General features: G+C 44.2%; 1 protein-coding gene across 1 annotated transcript in view; it reads right to left on the bottom strand.

Moving 5' to 3' along the window:
- Positions 1-12860, bottom strand: part of pla2r1 (phospholipase A2 receptor 1) — a 26173-nt gene extending 13313 nt beyond the window's left edge. Inside the window, exons 1-11 of the mRNA XM_052488597.1 lie at positions 12587-12860; positions 10701-11081; positions 8065-8238; positions 7675-7839; positions 7291-7404; positions 6835-6987; positions 4104-4298; positions 2775-2932; positions 2553-2663; positions 689-801; positions 392-564 (exon numbers count right to left, since the gene is read on the bottom strand). Of these exons, the coding sequence (XP_052344557.1) occupies positions 392-564; positions 689-801; positions 2553-2663; positions 2775-2932; positions 4104-4298; positions 6835-6987; positions 7291-7404; positions 7675-7839; positions 8065-8238; positions 10701-11081; positions 12587-12725 (1876 nt within the window). The 5' untranslated portion in view covers positions 12726-12860. The remainder of the gene's footprint in view (positions 1-391; positions 565-688; positions 802-2552; positions 2664-2774; positions 2933-4103; positions 4299-6834; positions 6988-7290; positions 7405-7674; positions 7840-8064; positions 8239-10700; positions 11082-12586) is intronic.
- Positions 12861-12947: the final 87 nt, after the last annotated feature.

Below are 12947 nucleotides of genomic sequence, written 5' to 3'. Positions count from 1 at the left end.
TCTGTTCTGTCTCAGCCCTATTGCTGTCTAAGTGGAGCTGGTCTGTGTGATGGAGACCACATGCCAGTGGGGAAGAGAGGGAAGACTGTTGACAGTGGAGTGGTCTGGGAGAGCAGAGGTGAATGGAGGAAACACTCAGTCCACTACGACAAAACAGTGGTCTTTACACGGGAGACTATTGTTTATTGACACAGGGTAAGTTGACGTTTGTCCTTATCCACTGTTCCAGGGTCAGATTGGTTTCCTTACCCTACTGATTAGAGAGCCGTTAGAGCCGTTAGTATACATTGCTGGGTAATCTGACCCTGGATCTGTGGCTAAGGGGCAACTTCTACCTGGAACATAGAGTATAGGACGCTACAGCCCACCCCACCACGTCTCCCTTCCCTACCTGGCTGATGCCTGTTCCAGTTTGTATAGAGCAGGGGTAGGGTGGATCCGTTGTGTCCCCCCAGCCAGCTGTACTCTCCTTGGTTACCCTGGTCCTGTAGGGCCGTCCAGTAAAAGACGCTACCGTTGGCCCCCATCTCACTCACCAGGCTGTTCAGAAAGGCCTGCTCAAACCTGCCATGGAGAGAAATCAACAATCATTCATAAGAATGTATTCTTGTCACTATGAAATATGGGAGTTCCCATTTAAGGTGTGCACGAAATGGTTAAGGTGAGAAGTCCAAGTCAGAAATCAGACCTGTTTTCCACTGTGACCAGAGGAGCCTTGCAGTAGTAACCCTTGACAGCGTCTTCATAGCTCTGCTCGTGGCTCGTCACCATGTAGCAAGAGCGGCCCTTCCGCTTCCAGCCCTGTGGGGAAGAGATACAGAGGTAGGATCTTCATTTGAGGCAGTTTGCTACAGCAGGAAAATAATCCTGCACAGCAGCAGGAAACGTGAATTATTATGTGGATTATAATCAAAAGACATTGTCTGTGGGGGTTGATCCATTGTTTTTTTTTGTTACGGCAAGTTAAGTCTGAAATTAAAGTGGAAATGACAAACTTTGCAAACCTTTTTTAACCTCGAATACACTACAAGTTCGCATTTCCTGCCGTGCAGGTACATGCGAGGGAACCAACGAGTGATCGAATGAAGGTCCTACGTCTGTATCTAAGTTTGATCAAATTAATTTAAAAAACAAATGCAAAAACATTATATGCGTGAATGTTTCTACCGCAGACACCATCCAGGAGTGAGAGCAGCCAAGACAAGGCGCTGAATATACTGGAGGAGATCGACTAGAGGTGGGAGCCAGACTCACACATTACTCCATGTCTATACACACAGACACCTGAAAGGAGTCTGGGCCGGTGGACAAGAATAGCAACAAGCTCAGGAGAGCCGGGCCAAGCTGACTGGATTGGGTTACAATCCAAACATTCTGGCAGTAAGAGCCTGCATAGTTTGGAATTAGCAGTAGACGACAGTGGCTAATACAAGCAAACACACGTGGAGGATTAGGGTTAGGGGAACGGAGGGTGGGGGGGTTAGGGGGTTAGGGCTATGACTGGGCCCATCTGTTAGGACTGGAGGGGCCTTGGGGAAGGGGCTTTGGGAAGTGTCTTAGGGACAGGAAGTAGTAGTGTTTGGACAAGTGTCCTACATTTCACTCCCACCTCCCCATACACACACGATGACCAATCGCAGCCAACACTTGCCGACACGTGTAGAAGGAATGAACACCAGTTCCTCCGCAACGAAGGAGATTCTCTCTTTATGTTGTCAAATCCCTTTCCAACTGAGGCCGTTCGTTGTCAATGAACACAGCTCGGGTGATTGTGTGAATTTCACAACGTGGCCTGAATATAATCAAATACAGTCTCTGAAAACAGTCTTTATTCTGTGATGTCCCATATTTTTGAGTGCATATTGATACTACACCTCCAGGGCGATTTCCTGTCCGTTTTAGGACATGGTGAACAGGGAAACAGCCCTTATGAGTCAATCTGCTTATGTCCTCGTAAACAGAGGTCACAACACCACATGACAGTCAGACAATACGTCATCTAGCTGTTGAATCAGCTCATTGTACTGAATGCAGAGCAGACTCGCCCTAAGCAGGGATCTGAAGCCAACCAGGCACTTTCGCTGTAATGCTAATGCTTGTCTGGATATGTGGAACGCCACTATTCTGACCACACAGCATTCCACGGATCCTCTGTCTGACAAAGGACGTAAGGAATCAACCATGCATGGTGCCATGAAGTTCTTCTGGAAACAGTTGGGTTAAGATTGATAAGAGAGCTATGTTGAATTTCAATTTCACCTTCCATGGATATGGCAGATATGCATTCTTCTGCTCAGGGCTAGGACATATGCAGCGCTGATATCTTGTAGGGTTTCTTATCAGATCATCTATGTGTGTGTGTGTGTGTGTGTGTGTGTGTGTGTGTGTGTGTGTGTGTGTGTGTGTGTGTGTGTGTGTGTGTGTGTGTGTGTGTGTGTGTGTGTGTGTGTGTGTGTGTGTGTGTGTGTGTGTGTGTGTGTGTGTGTGTGTGTGTGTGTGTGTGTGTGTGTGTGTGTGTGTGTGTGTGTGTGTGTGTGTGTGTGTGTGCCTACCTCAGGACAGCCCTCGTCCCATGCTTCAGTGGGGAGTAGGGACAGAAGTCCTGCTCTCCTACACACTGCAGGGAGCTTCTCATCGCATGGTGCCAACAGCCAGTTCCCCTCCTAGGACAAACACACACACATATTTGAGTAATTTACTTTATTCAGTCAAATAAAGTTGACGTACCAACAGCAAACTGTAGACATCCGTGAAAAGTATTCAGTTGACTGTACCGTTAGGTCAGTCTTGGCACAGAGCTGAGTGTTGCTATGGGTAGGATGGTGCATGTGCCAGAGAGTGAGGTCGACTGGGGAGCCGTCTGACCACTCCACAGCTGAGGACGATAGCTTCTTTATCAGGCCGATCCACACTTCTGAGCCAGACCCTGAGACTACAGTACACACATATATGTAAATGTACACACACACACACACACACACACACACACACACACACACACACACACACACACACACACACACACACACACACACACACACACACACACACACACACACACACACACACACACACACACACACACACAACATACTTAGTTGATTTGTCAACGTGAAAAAACAACTACCTAAAAGACAATACCCTTCCATGATCCTTTATGATGTCCACACTATCCCAGAACAGAGAACACACTATACACTGTTGCCACGCCCTGGCCATAGAGAGGTTTTTATTCTCTATTTTGGTTAGGCCAGGGTGTGACTAGGGTGGGCAGTCTAGTTTCTTTATTTCTATGTTTTCTATTTCTTTGTGTTTGGCCTGGTGTGGTTCTCAAGGCAGCTTTCTAACGTTGTCTCTGATTGAGAATCATACTTAGGCCTCTTTTTCCCACCTGTGTTTTGTGGGTTGTTGTTTTAAGTTTTGTGTCTGCATCAGACAGAGTTGTTTCGTTTTGTTCCATTTTGTTATTTTGTTTCAGTGTTCAGTTTGAATAAATAATTCATGAACATGTTTGGTCGTCTTCTTAAGACGAGCGTTACAACCGTCCCATGATCCTTTATGATGTCCACACTATCCCAGAACAGAGAACACACTATACACCGTCCCATGATCCTTTATGATGTCCACACTATCCCAGAACAGAGAACACACTATACACCGTCCCATGATCCTTTATGATGTCCACACTATCCCAGAACAGAGAACACACTATACACCGTCCCATGATCCTTTATGATGTCCACACTATCCCAGAACAGAGAACACACTATATCCCGTCCCATGATCCTTTATGATGTCCACACTATCCCAGAACAGAGAACACACTATACACCGTCCCATGATCCTTTATGATGTCCACACTATCCCAGAACAGAGAACACACTATATACACCGTCCCATGATCCTTTATGATGTCCACACTATCCCAGAACAGAGAACACACTATACACCGTCCCATGATCCTTTATGATGTCCACACTATCCCAGAACAGAGAACACACTATACACCGTCCCATGATCCTTTATGATGTCCACACTATCCCAGAACAGGGAACACACTATATACCACATACTAGAATATAGAACCCCAGATCCAGACTCACCGTTAGCCAGCAGGCCCAGCAACAGTTCTACATCAGATAGCGAGTGTAGGCTGGTGAGGTTGGCCCCTATCGAGTTACAGGCAGTGGAGGAGTCCTCCCAGCTCCCTGCCTCAGCCTCTGCCAGGGCTTTGTAGCAGTAACGGTTGTGGGCCAGCCAGCCCTCGGAACACACCGTGCGGTAGTACTGCCAGTTATCTGGGGGAGGGTGACGGAGAGGAAAGGAGACGAGAGGTAACGGTCCAATTCAGTACAAAAACATTAGCACCTGTCATTCTAAGATTTAGGGGTAAAGAGAGAAAAGGCCCAAGTATTTGGTATTTGGTATTTTATTAGGATCCCCATTAGCTGTTGCAAAAGCAGCCGTTACAATACCTGTGGTTCACACAAAACATGAAACATAATACAGAATGACATAATACAGAACATCAATAGACAAGAACAGCTCAAGGACAGAACTAAATACCTTTTTTTTTTTAAAGGCACACGTAGCCTACATATCAATGCATACACACAAAAGAGTAATCTCGCATTGCCAACTCTTCCAAGTGACGTTCATCACTCTGGAGAAATATAAATGGAGGAAAGGAAAATGGAAGTTCGGTCCTAGGAGGAAACATTCTCAAATGGAGGTGTACTACTTGTAAACTTCTCTAATAAGAACGCTCATCCTCCATTTGAAAACATTTCCAGTGCCATGCCTACTGAATCGTACCCAACCTATGTTTTCTGTTATAGCCCTGTTATAGCCTAGCGTGGAAGAAGCCGAGGTCAAGAGTTCATGTTCCAGGTGGAACCCAGCTGTTGAGCTGCTAGCTGGAGCTCCTCTCCCATTCTATTCGTAGGATCATTCAAACGACATCACTCACTGGGAGTGACTCAGAACTTCTACTGTCACTGGGATAAATAACAAGACGACTATCAGGAAAAAAACATCCAAGCTGCGCCCAAATGCTGACCTGTTAGAGAAGGTTTTTTAGTACCACTCAACAGTTCTTGATGGGAAGAACATCGTTTTGGAACATTACAGATGGATAATTCACCAGACGACTCTCGAGCCAGACAAAAACGATTGAGTCATCCGTATCAACCAAAACAAACAGCCAAACGTTGCTCATGGTTATTGCGTTTGACCTATTAGAAAGGGCTGTTCAGAACTGTTAACAAGTACTAGTTGGAGACTGTGTATAAGAATATGACAAATGGGATAGCTCACCAAGCCCTTTTGAGCCAGACAGAGACAGCTGACTCAAGGACCAAACACAACCAAACTCTGTGCATCAGTCCCAAATAGCACCCTAATTCCCTACATAATACACTATTTTTGACCAGAGCCCTATGAGCCCTGGTCAAAAGTAGCACACTATATAGGGAATAGGGTGTTATTTGGGATGCAGGTTAATAATTCCCTAGGCCCTCGAGCCAGACGGACCTTTTGATCAGCCTCTACATGTAATCACCGCCTTTAAACCACAATGTAAAGAGGTTACTGTGAATCTGAGAGTAGCTTACAGGCAGCTCGGTGGCAAGTCAAATTCTGTACGTCATATGACAGTACCCCTACTGTAACATAAATGCAGTATCAAAGCAAGTACTGTGTAATAACACACAGTATAATACCTTAACATATACTGTATTATACTGTAACAAAATAAAAGTGAACGCTAACATAATCGGAATGAATGAATGAATGGATGAATGAATGGATGAATGAATTGATGAATGAATGGATGAATGAATTGATGAATGAATGGATGAATGAATTGATGAATGAATGGATGAATGAATTGATGAATGAATGGATGAATGAATTGATGAATGAATGGATGAATGAATGGATGAATGAATGGATGAATGAATTGATGAATGAATGGATGAATGAATTGATGAATGAATGGATGAATGAATTGATGAATGAATGGATGAATGAATTGATGAATGAATGGATGAATGAATTGATGAATGAATGGATGAATGAATTGATGAATGAATGGATGAATTCATGAAATTCATTGAGGGGAGGGGTTTCTATTTCACAGCATTTTACAGTAGCAAGCAGGTTGGCTGCTAGGTAACGTGTTTACACATTACAGTATATGAATTACAATTTGGTGTTTTATATCACGTGTACTTCTAGAGGCCTTAACAAAGGCTTCCAAACTGGCAGTGACTGTAATGTGTCCCCTTCTGTATCTGTCCCCGACTGTGGGGCACTATAACCACATAGGAGTTAAACTGCTACAGCATTCTCACTTCCAGGTGCAACAAGTATAGTCTTTTACAAGGCACACCTCAGAATATGTTAATTAGCCAGAAACAACAGTACCATGCACCAACTTTGGCGCTCCAAAGCTTAGGTACGGTACTGTATTCTGTGGGTTGGAATTACAGTACCATTTCGAAATACAGCAATTCTTTCCCCGCCCACAACACTTTCACACAATGCACCATCATTTACAGTATGCTGCAGCAAAATATTTCAGAGTATTTCACTGTTGAAAATACCCCAAATTACTGTATAACTTACAGTTTTATGTTACAGTGCAGATTATGAATCATTTCTTGTAGTACAATGGCTGAGCACTAAGGCAACAATAGACTGAGCGCCAGTCTGTTTGTGCTATCGCGCCAACTCTCTGTCACTCATTGTCATGACAAACACTGTTTTGCACAAACAGATAGGGGACCAGGTTAGGGCCACAATATGAAACATATAGGACCATTGACGTCTTACCAAGAGGCTCAGCTCTCCTGGTGTCATTGGGGGTCTTCTTACAGATGTAGGGTAGAGCAGACTCACAGGACAGACTCTGCCACTGGTGCCCCCCCGACGCTGAGTTATACACTCCACACTGCCTGTTGTCCTGCAGAGGGCTGGATGATAGGCCTGGGAGAGACCAACACAGGTAACGGGGGAGTTACAGGTAGAAAGGGAGAAACGTTGGCCTAGTTTCAAACACACATTTCTGGCTCCCACCACTGCTACAGCAGGAACTTCTTGATTCTCCCTGCTGAGATACAAATGGACTGGACCGGTCTGAGCAAAATGGCCAGAAACTCCACTTCAGAGGGCTACATGAAGCTATTACCTCTTATTACTAACGCTAATGCTGTTCATTCACATCTTAAAGGAGGAATCTGGGCCTTGGAGTGGGAAAGAAAAGGTTGTAGAGCAGCCCAAGTGTCTTACCTGAGGTGAAGTTAACCAAGGCCAGAGGAGCTCCATCAGACCACTGCCACCCTGTTCTCTCACTCAGGTGGTTCAGTCCGATCCACACCATCACCCCCACGTCAGCCAACCGCTCTGAAAGACACAGAACCACACGCATGAACACCACTACCTCTGGTCAAAACGTCTTGTACTTTCTCCAACCTGAATAACAAAAACTATGAGCACAAGTCCGTTTTAAGGCATAATACCGCACCCAAGAGTTTATAGTTTATACAGTTTATACAGTATGTGTAGCTCAGACCATACCACCCACCTTGTCTCCTTTCCTGACTAAAAGTTCAAATAAAGTTTTTAATATTTAGATAGAACTATTAAATATAGTGATAAAATAGTTTTATGTACCTCTGATGTACATCTGTTCAGTGAGGTCAGTGATGCTGAGTAGACTTCCTCCCTGGGCCAGGCAGGAGGAGTGGGCCTGGCTCCACGTCAGGATGGTGTACAGGTTGAACTGGTAACACGCACGGCTCTCCTGGTTCGAGTCCCAGAACGTATCGCAGCTCAACTCTGGAGGCAGAGACAAAGACATTTGAATATGATCATGGTTGTGTTGTATCGAGAGAGAAGAAATCGATCAAACCCACACTGTACAACAATACTGTTGTGTGTGTGTGTGTGTGTGTGTGTGTGTGTGTGTGTGTGTGTGTGTGTGTGTGTGTGTGTGTGTGTGTGTGTGTGTGTGTGTGTGTGTGTGTGTGTGTGTGTGTGTGTGTGTGTGTGTGTGTGCATCACCTTGACTGGGACAGAAGCCCCATTTCTCATCCTGGTCGTATCGACTGGTGGTGGCACACCAGCGATGGTGGTCCTCGCGCCCCTCTGCCGTGCACTCCGAGTACCACTTGTTGTTGTATTTGAACGGCAGGGCACAAGGCATGCCGTGGGCATTACCCAACAGTGTGTGGATCTCTACAGAGAAAAACATTGTCACCACCACCTTCTTTGGGCTCACGTTCACGGTTATAGAGTGAGTCAGTCTGTTTGTTTTCTTATGGAAGGGATGAGCAGCATTTGCATGGCTGCATTAATATCAAACCAACTGTGTCTCAATGAAACTGTCTGTGTAGAAAGAGGTCAGTCAGTGCATGTCACTACTATAATATCCTACGTATGCTAGTGGTGCGCGGGTTGACTCATAACCCGCAGTGCCCCGCAGTTATATCCGCAGGGCGGGTGGGTTTAGTGTCATGAAATATTGCGTGCATGGCGGACGGGTGGATGGCCGGCGGGTTGAATAAAGGGAAAACGATGCATTCAAAATCCATCAATGTCTCATCCTTATGCAACTCATATGTATAGGCTACAATGAGGTTGGTCTTTCATTAGTTTTATCTGGCGTTAGTGCGTAGGCTAGCCTAAACATTACGGCATAACCGTAGAGCGCCAAAAACACACCGATTGCCAAATGCTTTTTTGGAAAAATGTCGGAGGGAACTGTATTGTTCAGATAGGTTAAATGTGATAGCAGCTGACCTGGACACTCACTGTAGGTCGAGAACTTCTCATAGCCTAATTATATTAACTTCTGCAAAATTAATTATTTATTGCAGTAAAACGATACACCTATAGTGACGGGGGGGGATCGATACGGTTACATATCGGGATACTATTTTTGACGATTTATCGTAAGCAATATTTTTGGAACGGTATTGAATTGCAATACATATAAAACCGTGGGAATCGCAATACATGTCGTATCGAGGAGATCAAAGACCTGGCAGTGCGGTGCCAGGACAACAACCTCTCCTTCAATGTGAGCAAGACAAAGGAGCTGAGTGTGGACTTCAGGAAAAGGAGGGCCGAACAGGACCCCATTAACATCGACGGGGCTGTAGTGGAGCGGGTCGAGAGTTTCAAGTTCCTTGGTGTCCACATCACCAACAAACTATTATGGTCCAAACACACCAAAACAGTCATGAAGAAGGCACGACGACACATTTTCCTCCCCAGGAGAGTGAAAAGATTTGGCATGAGTCCCCAGATCCTCAAAATATGCACCATCGAGAGCATCCTGACCCGCAACTGCTCGGCATCCTAGGCGCTACAGAGAGTAGTACGTACGGCCCAGTGCATCACTGGGGCCAAGCTTCCTGCCATCCAGGACCTACAGTATATACTAGGCGGTGTCAGAGGAAGGCCCAAAAACTCCAGTCACCAAAGTCATAGACTGTTCTCATAGACTGTAAGCGGTACCGGAGCGCCAAGTCTAGGTCAAAAAGGCTCCTTAACAGCTTCTACCCCCCAAGCCATAAGACTGCTGAACAATTAATAAAATGGCCACCCGGACTATTTACATTGACACACCCCCACTTTGTTTTTACACAGCTGCTACTCGCTGTTTATTATCTATGCATAGTCACTTTACCTCTACCTACATGTACAAATTACCTCGACTAACCTGTATCCCCGCACATTGACTCGGTACCGGCACCCCCTGTATATAGCCTTGTTATTGTTATTTCATCGTGTTACTTTTTATCAAATGTTCTACTTTAGTTTATTTAGTAAATATTTCCTTAACTCTATTTCTTTAACTGCATTGTTGGTTAAGGGTTTGTAAGTAAGCATTTCACGGTAATGTCTACACCTGTTGTATTTGGTGCAGGTGACAAATAAAATTGGAAATTATTTGATAATAGCATATTGTGAAGTCCCTGGCAATTCTTAGCCCTAACACCAAGTGTAAACAGGAGTGGAGAAATATGATGTATTTCATTCAGCATTTTGAGAGAATGAATGCGCAGTTAGGAACCGTCTGTAAAGGTGCTATCTTTATCAGCGTAACAGAAGCTGATAGAATTTCAACCACATAGAATATGCATCCAAAACTAACTGAAATCTTATCAAAAACATGTTGGGTCATTTTAACAGCTTTGAATGGTCTTAAAACCGGTCAAAAATGGCATTTTCTCCCCGGTCCCTAAATGTCTTAGCTCTGCAAGAGCAGCAGAAACAGAAGAGAACAGAGAAAACAAACTTTATCGATGTCAACTACATTGCTGCATTTATTCTATAAATGTATGACATTATTCTGATGAGCAATGGTTTATTTAGTCTTCTAGGGCAACAAGTAATGACAGAAGAGAAGCTGCACATATCGAATTATAGACAAGTTCCTTGACTGAAAAATAGTCTACCAAAATGTAAGTTAATGATAAGCAATGACATATGCCCATCTAAAAAAGGCCTGTCAAAAAAATCGTTCCACCTTCTCTGACTGTACAGCGCTTTTTCTATATTTGCGACTTAGGGTGCGAGCCTCAGATGTTCAAATGTATCATATATAGTCAGGCGGTTACGAATGGGTTATTAGCAATTGCGGACAGGTGAACAAACAGCTGACTCACGCGTCACTAATGTTGACGACTTACCCTCATAAGGATAGGCACATGGCCCCTCCCCCGGTGTAGAGTACCTCCGCCACTGATGATAACTGGCCCTCTTGACCACCACCAGGCGTCCAGCCACGGACAGCTTCAGCTGGGACGCCCCGTACAACGTATTCCCATTGCATCTCCACCACAGGGTCCGGAGGGGTGAGTCACACTCGAAGGTGCCCAGGGGCTGGGTGGAGTCGCTGATGTTCAGGCCCAGACAGAGGCTGCTACCCAGATTGAAGAGGCGGTGGCGAGACACCCACTTCCACAGCATATGGCGGGTGGGCCTCTCACAGCTCTCCAGGACCAGGTTAGAGGAGGAGGAGGAGATGCAGCGCTTCAGCTGGCTATTCTCCATGATGAACAGACCCTTGTCTGGGAATAGAGGGATTGATGGGTGGAAATGTAGGGTAGTGGGGAAGAATAATAGCATCTTCTACTGTAAACTTTACTATGCTCTCTACCTCTCTACGACACCAATATTGGTGTTTGAGCACGGTTCTGCTGGACTGAACGAGTGTGTTCGCATACTCCCTTAAAAGACCTTTGCTTGAAAAACGAGAAAAGGTACTGTTTGTCCAACTTGAGAAGCCATAGCCAATATATACTTCCTCAAAACAGTCAGAATTAATAAAAAAATTTAAAAAAACACATCTGTCATTAATTTTGACGTTTTTATCGAGATCTTAGTTGCGCAATTTTAAATCTAACTATGATGTTTGGTGCAGTATTTCTCAAGTAAACAAATGCCATGAATGCGAGTCATATATTTTTGAATGGCAACTAACACTTTATTGAAGAATCCCTACAGTTGACCAATGACAGATGATGGGACTGTTTTGTGTGCACGAACAGCCGAAAAAAACGTGCCCGAAATCCAAAACGCACAAAAAATTCACAAATGATCTTCATAATATATGCACGTATTGTTCCGAACTGTTAATTGTTCAGGGGCCGATCCGTGTCATTCGCCTATACACATGTCTGAAACAAGGGCGAATTTTTATAGGCTGCTAAAATTGTATTATTACGCCTACGCATAATAACATTACTATAACAACATTACCACTAGGCTAGATTGTCATATCCGATAAACATTTAAAGTTCAATGAGACTGGAAACTGGAGTTTAGGTCATGGACAGGCCTACTCTCTGTGCCCAACCAAATAACATATCTGAGCCTGTTTCTCTCTCTCTCTGTGTATGTGTGCCTAGTTAAATAAATGTTAAATTAACATACAATAAAAATGTGTGTCCTCCCGTCATTCCTTTGGCATAATTCCATGACCCAATTTGAGCTCTCTCCTGTCTATACCAGGGAAACATGCCATCTACAGCCTACAGTTGCTATACTGTGCAAACAGTCTACCCATGGTTACCTTTACTTGACCCTAATCTGTCCGTCCCTCTACCCATAACAGCATCAATGTTGACGTTTTATTCTTTCTGACCTTTCCAATCTGCATCAGAAGCCTGATGGTCACATGATGAGTCCATTCATTAATTGATCATGCATAAAAAGGGCAAAATGTTCTTATTTACGAAACCATTTTGCAGTACTCCCAGATGACACAAAAATTCAACTATCTTTTCTTATATTGTTCATTGTATTTTTCCATAATCGAAACCGAGAATAATACGATGCATCTCGCCATGCATCCAGCGGCGCAGCGCTGTAGCCTACAGAAGCCTATGCAAATATCTTGTCTTGCACATACAGTATTACCACACTTTTGCGTACACAAGAGTCTTTCTTATTGTAGACTTTCTTGTCCTGACTTGCATGACTGACCTATCATTTATAATTCTTGAAATAAAACTGAACAGTAGGCTACTAGTGGACACATTTCGATGTCCGATGCAGTCTGAGTTGAACTTACTGTAGAGTTCGGAAAGATCTTTTTTCTCCAACACCACATCGTCTTGAATCACACAGTCGCAGCTATTCATAAAGACTATTGCAAAGATTAACAAGAGCACTCCTGAAAATTCTGTACAGCGTGATAAATATACTCTCATTTCGACGACAAGTTGCTGAATAAAAAGGCAGGAGTTCGAACATTCCGTGGTTGTTTTTCTCCTGAAAAACTTTCCGAAAGTTTGGGTAATCGCGACGTCACGGCCCAAGGTCTCTGCGGGGTAGTAAAAGGCAGCATAGCCTATATTTCTTCCAGACAATTTTTGGGCGGGGGTCGGCTTTTATGGTTTCTACACACGTTTTAGAAGAACATTAATAGTCTA

Source organism: Oncorhynchus keta, chromosome 30, assembly GCF_023373465.1.
Source record: "Oncorhynchus keta strain PuntledgeMale-10-30-2019 chromosome 30, Oket_V2, whole genome shotgun sequence".
Lineage (NCBI taxonomy): Eukaryota > Metazoa > Chordata > Actinopteri > Salmoniformes > Salmonidae > Oncorhynchus > Oncorhynchus keta.
Note: the sequence above shows the minus strand (reverse complement) of the source record. Positions and strands in the feature narration are given on the sequence as shown.